The sequence below is a fragment of the Lolium perenne genome, chromosome 6 (genome assembly GCF_019359855.2).
Source record: "Lolium perenne isolate Kyuss_39 chromosome 6, Kyuss_2.0, whole genome shotgun sequence".
NCBI lineage: Eukaryota > Viridiplantae > Streptophyta > Magnoliopsida > Poales > Poaceae > Lolium > Lolium perenne.
The window spans coordinates 63350057-63363544 of NC_067249.2; the positions used below are offsets into that span (position 1 = coordinate 63350057).

General features: G+C 44.0%; 1 protein-coding gene and 1 long non-coding RNA gene across 2 annotated transcripts; both read left to right on the plus strand.

The window, feature by feature from the left end:
* Positions 1 to 1767: 1767 nt before the first annotated feature.
* Positions 1768 to 3234, plus strand: LOC127309692 (GDSL esterase/lipase At2g04570-like). The gene is made up of 2 exons (XM_051340445.1): positions 1768 to 2262; positions 2351 to 3234. Exons 1-2 carry the CDS (start codon positions 1873 to 1875, stop codon positions 3035 to 3037), a joined length of 1077 nt encoding a protein of 358 aa, XP_051196405.1. The 5' UTR covers positions 1768 to 1872; the 3' UTR covers positions 3038 to 3234.
* A 6324-nt stretch (positions 3235 to 9558) lies between these two features.
* Positions 9559 to 13267, plus strand: LOC139832189 (uncharacterized). Its single transcript, XR_011746863.1, has 3 exons — positions 9559 to 10373; positions 11909 to 11969; positions 13056 to 13267. It is a non-coding gene; the product is annotated as an uncharacterized lncRNA (long non-coding RNA).
* Positions 13268 to 13488: the final 221 nt, after the last annotated feature.

A 13488-nucleotide genomic window follows, 5' to 3' on the forward strand; every position in this document is an offset into this window, starting at 1 on the left:
GGAAAAAGGCGCACGCGCTAAGAGCATCTCCAACAGGCGCTGTAAAATCTGGCGCGCAATACCGGCGATTGGGCGCGCTGTATACCGCTGGCGTGCGGCATAGCGAATTTTCTCCCGGCAGAGGCTCTATTTTGCAGCGCGCGTTGGTGTGCGATAAACGCACCTCCGGCAGAGGCTCTATCTTGCAGCGCGCGCGCGTCACAAACTGCTAATCCGACCGTTTTTTTTTTTGAAAATTCATCCAACAAACTATGAAAATTTGATCAAAAATAAGAATATATTTTAAAAGTACAACGATACAATGCGATATTTAAAACGAAAATACTAATAAACTACTCCTCCGACTGCTCGTCGGACTCCCAATCGAAGTCGGAGCTGCTCAGAGTCGTGTCCGACACCGGCGTCGACGTCGTCGTCCACTGGAAGGAGGAGGAGGAGGAGGAGAGGACGATGGTCGACGGCCCTGCGCCGTTCTTCTTTTCCTCCTTCCTCCTCGCCGCCGCCTCGGCCCTCGCCTTCTTCCTCGCCGCGGACTCGGCGCGGCGCTTCTTGCGGCTCGCCTTTTTCTCCGCTTTCATCGCCGCCTTCTCCTCCTCCTTCTGCGCGTAGTTTTTGCCGCCCGCGCGCTTTCGCGCTATCCCGCGCGGGAAACTTGCCGCGTGTGCTGCCGCGCGCGCTATAAACACTCCACACGCGAACGCTATACGAATGGGCGCGCCGCTTCCCCGAGGACGTCGCCGCCACGGAGGCTTTCTACGCGCAGAAGGAGGAGGAGAAGGCGGCGATGAAAGCGAAGAAAAAGGCGAGCCGCGAGAAGCGCCGCGCCGAGTCCGCGGCGAGGAAGAAGGCGAGGGCCGAGGCGGCGGCGAGGAGGAAGGAGGAAAAGAAGAACGGCGCAGGGCCGTCGACCATCGTCCTCTCCTCCTCCTCCTCCTCCTTCCAGTGGACGACGACGTCGACGCCGGTGTCGGACACGACTCTGAGCAGCTCCGACTTCGACTGGGAGTCCGACGAGCAGTCGGAGGAGTAGTTTATTAGTATTTTGTTTTAAATGTCGCATTGTATCGTTGCACTTTTAAAATATATTCGTATTTTTGATCAAATTTTCATAGTTTGTTTGATGAATTTTCAAAAAAAAAACGGTCGGATTAGCAGTTTGTGACGCGCGCGCTGCAAAATAGAGCCTAAGCCGGAGGTGCGTTTTTCTCACACCAACGCGCGCTGCAAAATAGAGCCTCTGCCGGGGACAAATTCGCTATGCCGCGCGCCAGCGGTATACAGCGCGCCTAATTGCCGGTATAGCACGCCAGATTTTACAGCGCCTGTTGGAGATGCTCTAACACATTCAAATGTGAAGGGAAATTTAAGGACCGAGGGAGTACATGTTTCCTAGCCGAGGATATTTTAACGAGGCTTAGCAGTACTGCCGGTTTTAGTCTGAGCTACTTGTGCACTGGGGAGAAAATAGCTTGCCCCATGTTAGGACAGGAATTGTCGTTTGTGGAGCATTTTCACAACGCTAATTGATGAAGCAAATAATGATAGTACCATATCGGGAGTCGTGGAATTGTTAGACCAACTTAAATATGGAGCTCGCACAGACCAATCACGACCTTACTTGAACACGATCTATCCTGCTGTAGATGATTGTTTCTGTTCTGCTCCTGCTGATCGGGTTGGCTCTCAGGTTGTCTGACGACCCAACACTTTTCCCCCTTTTTGCATTTTTCCCAGCAAAAATGGAAGCTTCCACCATTGGAGTAGCAGCTGTTGCGACTCTCAGCATATCTCAGTCTCCAGTTGCTCGCCAACTCGCAGAAAGCCACAAATGGCAAGCAGTGAAAACGGCACGAATCCGCAGAGGAAGAAAATATGGCGTACCCAAACCTGTCTCTGCAGCGTCACCTGCGGATCATCTTCGTGCAGCTGTGCGTTCTCTACGGCGAGCCGGCGGCGGCCAAGATCTCGGCCCTCATCGTGTTCGGCGACTCCACGGTCGACACGGGCAACAACAACTTCATCTCCACCCTCGTCAAGAGCGACTTCAAGCCCTACGGACGCGACCTGCAGCTGGAGAACGGCCGTCCCACAGGCCGCTTCTGCAACGGCCGCCTCACTGTCGACTTCGTCTCCGAGGCGTTCGGCCTACCGCCCCTCGTGCCACCCTACCTCGACCCGAGCAGAAACATCAGCAACCTCGTTGCCGGCGCCTGCTTCGCCTCCGCTGGCGCCGGCTACGACAATGCCACTTCAGATATTTTCGTAAGCCATTGTCAAGAGGATCGATCGACCACATTGACGCACATCTTTATGCTCTTGCAAGTCTTAGACGAAGTTGTAAAATTTGCAGTCCGTGCTCACGATTTGGAAGGAGCTGGAGTACTTCGAGGAGTACGCGGCCAAGCTGAGGAGCTTCCAGGGAGACGACAGGGCGCGGGAGACGCTCACGGAGGCCCTCTACCTGGTCAGCATGGGCACCAACGACTTCCTCGAGAACTACTACGCCGTGCCGCGCGGCCACGCCAAGGATTACCCCACGGCGGCGGCCTACGGCACCGACTACCTGCTGGGCGTCGCGGAGTCGTTCGTGCGCGCGCTTCACGCGCTGGGCGCGCGCAAGGTCGACCTTAACGGCCTGCCGCCCATGGGCTGCCTCCCCATGGAGCGTGCCGTGCTGGGTGGCGCGTGCACCGAGGACTACAACGTGGTCGCCGAGGGATTCAACGCCGGCCTACGCGCGCTGATCGACAGGCTCAACGCCGAGCTCGACGGCGCCAGGGTCGTCTACGGCGACGTCTACGGCCCCGTCGCCGACGCGCTCGGGCGCCCCGCGTCGTACGGGCTGGAGAACGTCGAGGCCGGGTGCTGCGGCACCACCGGGCTCTTCGAGATGGGGTACATGTGCAACTCCCGGAGCCCGCTGACGTGCGCGGACGCCGGCAAGTTCGCGTTCTGGGACGCCATCCACCCCACGGAGCGCCTCCATCGCGCCCTCGCCGACGCAAAGATGAACACCACGCTCCACGTCTTCCTATGATTCAATCCAATCGGCGACAACCTAGCTGCTGTATGTTGCCTGCACGCTACAACTCGAAATATGTCAATGCAGCAAAAAATCATCCTAATGCACCACAACATCTAAATATATCCACGCAGGAAAAAAAAATTTGGTATGCAACAAGTCCACATTGGTTGCCTCGAAACATCTCTTGGAGAACAACATTGCCATTGCTATCTCCAGTGCTTCACAACATATGCAACATGAAACCATGCAACATATGTGAGTAGCATGCACAATAACGGAACACATTTGTAACACGAGATAATCTGCGTACACCTGAATCATTGCAACTCGTACACTCGAGGGTACACACACAAAAAATACAAACTTGCAATGTGTCCCGGCACCCTTTTTTTTGGGTAATCCACTAGTCACTCACCATCAACAACAGAGGCACCACCCTTATCCCAAGCCATCGTCTCCGTTCAACCGAAATACCTACCACATGTTTTTTTTTGTCTCGAGGGTACACAAAAAATATTGGCTCTTCCTCGGCCGCTGTCTAGGGGCATGGCGGCGGTGGTCGGCTGGCTTCCATCTGCGACGGCAAAGTGGGGTGGTGGCTGCCAGGAAGCGATCTGCAGGCGGCGGCACTGCCGGGCGGCGGCGTCGTGGAGCTTGGTCGGTTCTAGGTCCGGATGGGTCCGGGCGGGCTTCTTCTCAGCTTCGGTGGCTACTCCGTCGTCGGTGGCTCCTTGGGCTTCTCCCGCGTCATGAGGATCCCTCGAGCAGCTGCTCTAGGTTTAAATAAAAGTCATATGCATCGCTTCGATATAGAGGTTGTGGCTCCCCCATTTCGGAAAAAAATATCAATGTCACTAGAGATGAAAACCAGCCACAAGAAACTATAAATAGAAGATGGGTCCGATCCCCAGACACCCTCCCGGTGGAATTCAGACGTGCTTGGACACCCCGCGTTGTACGGGCTCGAGATTGTCAAGGCCGAGTGCTACAGCACCACCGGGCTCTTCGAGATAAAGTACATGTGCAACTGCCGGAGCCCGTTGATGTGCCCGGACGCCGGGAATTTTCTGTTATGGGATGCCATCCACCCCACAAAGCTCCTCCATCGCGCCCTCGCCGACACAGAGATGAACACCATGCTCCACGTCTTCCTATGATTCAATCCAATCGCCGACAAGCTAGCTGCTGTTGTGTGCAGCTAAACTCGAAACATCAAAATGTACTATAATGGAGTGTTCAGAATTTGGTTGCACCGAAATTATTTCGGACCTTGCCAAATACCCGAAACACAAGAAATCCGAATTTATTTCAGAATTATACTAGGAAACATGCCCGTGGTTGCAACAGAACTTTTTGCAACGAAAAAATCTAGAAATACAAAGTCATCTTTCTTCAAATTACACAACATAAGTCCGAGGGTAAATAAACATGTGTAAAAGAATAACTGAGATTGAAAATAACTAAGTGTCACGGAGGATTCAAGGTCAATTTGATTAATGCCTAGATTTGGAATGAGCCTTCAAAACTCCAAAAATCCAATAAGAAAGTCAATTATAATAATTTTTGGCTCTGTCAGCGGTGGTGATAACTTCATCTTTACATTGTAGTTCATCTATCAAAAGAGTCAAGGGCTCATATTTGTTTTCATAGTCTAAAATTGCACATAGATAAATCACAGCAAAGAACAAGGTGATCTCCCATCAATGATAATATAATGATTTCGGGGGCAAAGAGTCAGTTTTGTATTGCATAAAATCACTAGTAGAAACAAGGGCTTTGTTTTTTTTGCTCCAAAAAGCTTTTGCACCGGATTTGGCACGAACCGGTGCTAAAGGGGTCATTAGCACCGGTTCGTGCGGTCTGGACGTCCAGGGGACCAGCCGCGGCATTAGCACAGGTTTGTGCGGGACCTTTAGCACCGCTTCGTAACACAAACCGATGCTAAAGGGTTGGCGTCAGCCGCGAACCCTTTAGCACCAATTCGTGTTACGAACCGGTGCTAAAGGTATACCCTTTAGCACCGGTTCGTAATACGAACCGGTGCTAAAGGTGCACCTCCACAGCCCCCCTTGTGGATCGCCTTTTTTAACACTGTAAAATAGAAAAGAAAATGATAGAAAATAAAAAAAAATGTTTTCAGATTCCTGTATGTTATGCAACCTACTATTAGGGAAAATTAACAAATTTGAATTTTCACTTTTTTTTTGCATAAAAGGTTTGAAAAATGGTAAAACCGCATTAACTTTTGGCTACGACGTCGAAAAAACCGTATAATATATCAAAATGATTGTGGGAAAAAGTTACATCTGAATTCACCCGGGTTTACCCGGTTAGCCAATTTTTGGATTCTAAAATTCCAAATTAAAATATGAAAGCAGGAATATTTTAGTTTTTTGCTAGAAATAATTGCATCCTGCATAAAGATTACTATTACTTTTAGCAAATTATAAGATTTTCAAATTTTCAGGTTTTAGGTTTGGCAAAAAAAATTTAAAAAAATTACAAAATTGAAAATAATTAAAAATAATACAAATTATAAAGTTAATGTTTATTTATTTATTCAAAATTATTATTACATCATTACTTTTGTTTATTAAAAGAATTATTTGAAATTCAAACAATAAAGAAATATGACATTGACCGACATGTTAATAGGATTGATATGATACTAGTATCACATACATGCGCGCGAAGCACTTGGATGCGGGACGAAAAGGATCTTAGAAGTTAAGCGTGCTAGTGCTAGAGTAATGGAAGTTTGAGCACGAGTAAGTAATTGGATTAGAGATAAGGGTAGTTAGAGATAAGGTGATAACCCACAAGTATAGGGGATCGCAACAGTCTTCGAGGGAAGTAAAACCCAAATTTATTGATTCGACACAAGGGGAGACGAAGAATACTTATAAGCCTTAACAACTGAGTTGTCAATTCAGCTGCACCTGGAAAAGCACTAGTAACAGGGGTGATGTGAAAGCAGCAGTAATATGAAAGCAATAGTAACAGTAAAATAGCAGCAGTAACAGTAACACAGAGGCGATGGCACCAGAAAATAGTTGATACTACTTCCAATGACATATAGGATCGAGTGAGTATTTGATGATGAAAGATGGACCGGGGTTCCCAGCTATCTACACTAGTGATAACTCTCCAATAACAAGTGTTGGGTGAACAAATTACAGTTGGGCAATTGATAGGATTGAAATAGCATTAAGACAGAACATCAAGTCTATTAATCATGTAGGCATGTTTTCCATATATAGTCATACGTGCTCGCAATGAGAAACTTGCATAACATCTTTTGTCCTACCAGCCGGTGGCGGCCGGGCCTCAAGGGAATCTACTGGTAATTAAGGTACTCCTTTTAATAGAGCACCGGAGCAAAGCATTAACACTTGGTGAAAACATGTGATCCTCATATCTAAACCTTCCCCTCCAGTTATCCCAGTTGCTGTCACTCTGGGGCCTCGGGTTCCGGACATAGACATGTGCAAACAACTTGTAGATACAACCTAAGCAATAATTATAGAGCTTAAATCTAAGATCATGCCACTCGTGCACTAGTGACAAGCATTAAACACAACAAGATTGCAGCAACAATAACTTCACAAACTTATATAGATAGACTGATCATAATGTAACAATTCATCGGATCCCAACAAACACAACACCGATTACATCAGATGGATCTCAATCATGTAAGGCAGCTCATGAGATCATTGTATTGAAGTACATGGGAGAGAAAGTACCAACTAGCTACAGCTAGAACCCGTAGTCCATGGGGGAACTACTCACGGATCATGATGGAGGTGGTGGCGTCGATGGAGAAGGCTTCCGGGGGCACTTCCCCCAGCGGCGTGCCGGAACAGAGATTTTGTCCCCCGAAACAGAGTTTCGCAATGGCGGCGGCGCCCCTGGAATCTTTCTGGAATATGATCGATTGTTATCGGGTTTTTAGGCCGCGAGGGATTTTATAGGCGAAGAGGCGGCGCAAGGGGGTGCCTGGGGGGCCCACCCCATAGGGCGGCGCGCCCCCCTCCTAGGCCGCGCCCCAGTGTGGTGTGGGGGCCCTGGGCCTCCTCTCCGGCTCCCCTTCGGTGTTCTGGTCCGTCTCGGTGAAATAAGATGTTTGGCTTTTGTTTCGTCGAATTCCGAGAACATTGCCCGAAAAGCCTTTCTGGAACCGAAAACAGCAGAAAACAGGAACTGGCACTTCGGCATCTTGTTAATAGGTTAGTCCGGGAAAATGCATAAAATCATTATAAAGTGTGAGCAAAACATGTCATAAAACTAGCATGGAACATCAGAAATTATAGATACGTTGGAGACGTATCAAGCATCCCCAAGCTTAGTTCCTACTCGCCCTCGAGTAGGTAAACGATAAAAAGAATAATTTCTGTAGTGACATGCTACTTACATAATCTTGATCATACTATTGTAAAGCATATGAGATGAATGAAGTGACTCAAGGCAATGATCTATAGTTTGCTAACAAATAGATAACATATAGCAAAAACTTTTCATGAATAGTACTTTCAAGACAAGCATCAAAAAGTCTTGCATAAGAGTTAACTCATAAAGCAATAAATTCTTAATAAGAGGTTTGAAGCAACACAAAGGAAGATTTAAGTTTCAGCAATTGCTTTCAACTTCAACATGCATACCTCATGGATAATTGTCAACACAAAGTAATATAATGAGTGCAATAAGTAAGCATGTAAGAATCAATGCACAGTTGACACAAGTGTTTGCTTCTAAGATAGAAAGAAGTAGGTAAACTGACTCAACATAAAATAAAAGAAAGGCCCTTCGCAGAGGGAAGCAGGGATTAAATCATGTGCTAGAGCTTTTCAAGTTTTGAAATCATATAGAGAGCATAAAAGTAAAGTTTTGAGATGTGTTTATTGTTGTCAACGAATGGTAGCGGGTACTCTAACTACCTTATCAACCAGACTTTCAAGAGCGGCTCCCATGAAGGACGTTATCTCTACCAGCAAGGTAGATCATCCCTCTTCTCTTTTGTTTACACATGTACTTTAGTTTTATTTATGGATGACACTCCTCCCAACCTTTTGCTTACACAAGCCATGGCTAACCGAATCCTCGGGTGCCTTCCAACATTCACATACCATGGATGGGTGTCTATTTGCAAAATTAAGTTGCTTACTGATAGATCAGGGCAAAACACGTGAAGAGAATTATTAGTGAAAGTTGTAATTAATTGGGGCTGGGAACCCCATTGTCAGCTCTTTTTGCAAAATTATTGGATACGCGGATGTGCCACTAGTCCATTGGTGAAAGTCTGTCAGAAGTAAATGACAAGATCGAAAGATAAAACACCACATACTTCCTCATGAGCTATAAAACATTGACACAAATAAGAGATAATAGCTTTTGAATTGTTTAAAGGTAGCACATGAAGTATTTACTTGGAATGGCAGAAAATACCACATAGTAGATAAATATGGTGGACACAAATGGCATAGGTTTTGGCTCAAGGTTTTGGATGCACAAGAAGCATTCCCTCTCAGTACAAGGCTTTGGCTAGCAAGTTTGTTTGAAACAAACACAAGTATAAACCGGTACAGCAAAGCTTACATAAGAACAAATTGCAAGCATTATAAGACTCTACACTGTCTTCCTTGTTGCTCAAACACTTTTACCATAAAATATCTAGACCGTAGAGAGACCAATCACGCAAACCAAATTTCAACAAGCTCTACGGTAGTTCTCCACTAATGGATTTAAACTACATGATGCAAGAGTAAACATGATCTACTTGTGTAACATCCCAAAATTTTCCAAATTTTGGAATGTTTAATTATTAAATAAGTTGATTGAATTGTTTGTCTGGGTTGAAATTTTACAAGAAATTAAAACTTTTTGAGTTTTATTTAAAAGCCATTCCCAAAAAAATAAAATCACAAAGATGTGTTTTCAAAGCATTTCCAAACCAAACCTATTTCTATTTTATGGTTTTGAAATCATATATGATTTTATTTTGAGATAAAAGGCCCAAACCTTATCTTGAAATATCAATGCCCAAGTAATCATATAGAGTGCTATATGCATAATAATATTTTTGAAATTGGTTTTCACCAATTTTAGTTTTATAAAGTTATTTGAGTCGTTTTCGACTACAATATCAAAATCAGTGTTTGAAATAAAACCTGCGTAAGGTTTCAATTTTGGAAAATATTTTAATCGCTTGATTTCAATAAATCCAAATTATGTTTCTTGTTTTTCCAAATAGTCTACAGGGCAAGTGTCTAAAAATCTACACTTGTATTTTTATTTTGAATTGAAAGAGTAATCAATAGTGTCCGAAAATCATACTGAGCAGATTATAAATTTTACGAATTTTATGTAAATCAGTTTGGATGCCTAAAACTGAAACTAAAAACTAAATAAGAAAAGAGAATAAAAAAACAAAGGGAAACCGGCCAGGCAGCTCAATCAATGAGAAGCCAGGTCGTGCACATACGCGCGTGCCAGGCCGCGCGGCCGAAGCAGCAGCAGCACGCCCCGCGTTTTCCTTTGACTTTTCTTTTCTTTTTCTTTCTAACGCATGGGACCCACATCGTCACCTACCTCCAGCCGGAGACCATCCCTTTGACGAGTTCGTTACAGAACTCGAACTGCCCCAGAAAATCGCCGATTCGGTGCAGATTTATGGCTCCTTTGCTACGAAAAATTTCTTATAAATTCCCACATATCTCCTCTGCAGTTTCCCCTTAAAACCCTAGATTTCGTGCCGCCAGGCTGTCGAAATTTCTCGCCGGAGTTCCAAGCCGCCGCCGGGATTGGAGCTCGAGATTGACGTTCTCTGTCGTCCCCGACCCATATCCTTCACTCCATATCGTTTCCCTCGATCAACCGCGACACCTCACCACTTTTTCTCCATCCGCAGAGAACGAGGCCGCCCGGGAAACGCCGTCGGAAGATCGTCGAAGACGCAACACTTCGGCCGCCTATCGCCGCTGCTCGTGGATGCGAAAGATTCATACAAGCACACCATCGTGACCGCTGTCTCCTTCCGCGCCTCGTCCGACATCTCGACGCCACCAAGGACCTCCGGAACGCCACCAGGAGCCCTGCCTCGTTCTCCTCGCTCTAATCTGCATGCCTTGCTCTTCCGTTTCGTCCTCACTATTTTCCCTCCCGTACAGAGCGCAAGATCGTGTCGTCGGAGTTGTCACCACCCGCCGTCTCCAGCCGTCCGTAACCACCACCTGAGCCTCGCTGAATGACAACAGGAACACAAACGTGACAAACAGAACGTCCGCTGAATTGGATAACCACCAGAACGCCGTCGCCATTCACGTCCGACCCACCATCGTTCATGCATCAGGTACTGTAGTAGGCACCTCGTTACACTGAATTTTCCATGTACAGAGTACAGAAATCGATCGCTCCATTGTACTAGCTAGCTAGTTCACCTATAAGAACTTTCAAATTTCATAACAATAGATCTAGAGCTCCGTTTTAGATGATTTCTCTGACGTTGAGTTCGTCATTAAATTCTCTACGACCTTTCTGTACTGTTTTTCCATCCGATAAACTTTTCCGGACAACTTTTCGTACAACATCAAAATTTAACCGCGACATGTTTAATCTTGTAAAAATTGATAACTAATGTTTGGATACTCGGATTCTAACAAATAATATGACGTTGAACTCACAAAAATGAGGAGAACACAGTGGTGCAATAAAATTTGACTTATGAATTGTTTTCGAATATTCAAATTTAAATATGTAAGTTGAGTATTTTCTGCATGGTTCAAATTCTACAAATTTAGATCAAATGATTCCTCTTGCAAATGGAACTTATTGATGTCCCATGTCTATCAGTGCCTAAAACTTATAGAACTATTTGCAAGTATTCAAGTCTAAATATGAGAACTTGAGTAGTTTCGACATAACTTAAATTCTATAAATTATTTTGAATTGATTCCTTTTGTAACTGAATCACATTGGAACTATCTATCCAGTAGCACACATGTTTAGTTTAGTTGATTATATTCACTTCACATGGTTTTAGATTTGAAGTAATATCTTTCTATGTGTCATACGACACAATCCATAGATCCTACTTGATCATATCTTTTCTTTTGAATATGTGTTACTCATCAATATCCATCGAAACCATTATCATAATTCATTTTTGTAAACATTGAGATTGAAGCTTAAGCTCATAATTCTATTTTTCCAAAATGAATCATCTGATCATAACCCATCTACCAAAATCATTTAGATATTTTCATCATGTCCAGGATCATATCTATCCTAATTATATTTGCCTTGCTCACAATATTCAAACTACACATGAGTTATTTGAGTAAATTGTGACAAATCTTATTTATATATTTTCCCCCCTGCAAATGTTGTGGAGACACTCTACACATGTGTTCAAACCTTGACATCCTTCAGAATCTTTAATCCACATTTTGAATACCATTAATGTCTATCCAATCTCATGCCATTCGATCATATTTATTAAGTTTGGGCTATTCAAATTACAAATGTGTTATTGGAGTAATTCAACATATCATTAGTCCATACCGAAGCCCTTGTGTAACTTAATAGCATCTAACTTTTCACCATGTGGAATCTATGTGATTCTTATCACATGAACCATTCCAATTTTGTCTGTTCCTTTGTAACCAATCTGTCTTTTTCTATTGGTCATTGATGGTACTTCTCTTTCTAAGTAATTGATCTCATCATTCAAATTCTCAAATCATATCCTGCAAGTCATACCTTCAATTTCTCATTTATTCATAAATTAAATGGAAACTAAAATACAATGCATAATAACTCTTTGTTTGTCTTGCTTGATTTTGTTGTTTGAATGTGTGTTTATGTTGTGTTACTTGTATGTTATAGTTGTACGGAGAGCTACGAGTTTTGATTGAGAGAAGAGCAGAATTCTTCAGATACCAAAAAGGCAAGTGTCACACACCATATTGTCCTACTATTTTTCTATGCACTTTGTAGTTATTTTCAGTAGCTATTCATGTGTAGGATTGTTTTAAATATATATATTGCTATGCTATGATCACCTATTAGAACTACCACATGTTCAACACTTCTGTCGCTACCGTATTGTAGTATGCTTAGCTTTGCTATTGTAGATGCGTGGTTGGGATTTCATGATGTGATATGTGGTATTATGAAAGTATGGTTTTATGTAATAAAACAACCTAAAATAATGAATCATCTGGGTGGAAGTGGTAATGCTTGGTTTATGTTGAGTGGTTGCACCGGGGTCATTTCTATGGCAGCACCGTGTGCATCACACTTGAGGTTGGCCACCCAGGAACAAAGAGATTAGCCCGTTGTTCCTGTTTTAGTAGCTTCCAGTACAACCACATGCTATATGGGCTCTGGCTAGATTGAGTAGGTTGCGAGAACTCGACCCAATGTACAGAGGGTGGTAGGTGTTGGTAGGACGGAGCGCGTCCATTGTGGTTGAGGTATTGCTTCTGAAAGGTCTTGTCCTAGTCGACATCTGTCCATTTGAGCAAAATGCGCATCATGGAAGAAGAACAGACTAGGTCATGTGGGGAATGTGTACAACCTCTCGAGAGTGTCAAACTAAGTACTTAGCCGTGTCCCCGGTTATGGACATTATGAGCAACTAGAGTCTGGAACTGTTTGGAGGATCTCATCATTCCAATTTCTTAATAAAACTTGATGGGACAAACAATGGGTTAGGAGCATGCAGAGCTAGGTTGTCTTGTGTTTACATGGGCCTATGCTAGCATGTCCTTAGATGTTTAGGAGCATATGAAGCTAACTGTCTTGCGACGGCATGGGTTATGCTAATATGTTCCTAGACGATGATTTTTAAAGAATAAAATTGTTTATAAAAGATAGGGAAACTATTGCTTTTCGTAAAAGATGCTAAACTCCACCTGCCAAATGAGCACGTAGTTGATAGGCGCCATTTATATATCCACCAAATAGTGACATTTGCCAATACAATTCCAAATGTATTGACCCTGCGTGGCTGCAACGTTTTATGTTGCAGATATTCTGATGAACGAGTGAGGTTCGATGGTTAGGGTTACGAGTCTATACTCGACATGCTCGCCTGTGGCACATGAAGACGAAGGACTCCATGCTGATATGTTTCGTTGTAAACTCTGATATAATGCTAGCTTCGGGCTATGCAATTTGTAATGTTTACTTTGTAATTACTGGATCATGCGATGTAATAAAGACCTTTGTTTCTTGGTATTACATCTTAAACTGTGTGTGCTAGCGATTGATCCAGGGACTAGCACAAATAAGCACAGAGATTCAACCCATACTGGGTCGGATCGCTTCAACTTGAGAGCTCAAAACAATTGCCAAGTATCAAATTATTCAAGACAATATGAAGCATTTTCTGTTTCCACCTAAATAACAATAAGTGATGCGGCTCTCAGCTTTGCTATGAACATGAAAAATAAAACGAAGAA

Coding starts and splice junctions, on each gene's coding strand:
- LOC127309692 (XM_051340445.1), top strand. CDS start 1,873: ATGGCGTACCCAAACCTGTCTCTGCAGCGTCACCTGCGGATCATCTTC. Junction 2,263..2,350: donor ATGCCACTTCAGATATTTTC/GTAAGCCATTGT, acceptor TAAAATTTGCAG/TCCGTGCTCACGATTTGGAA.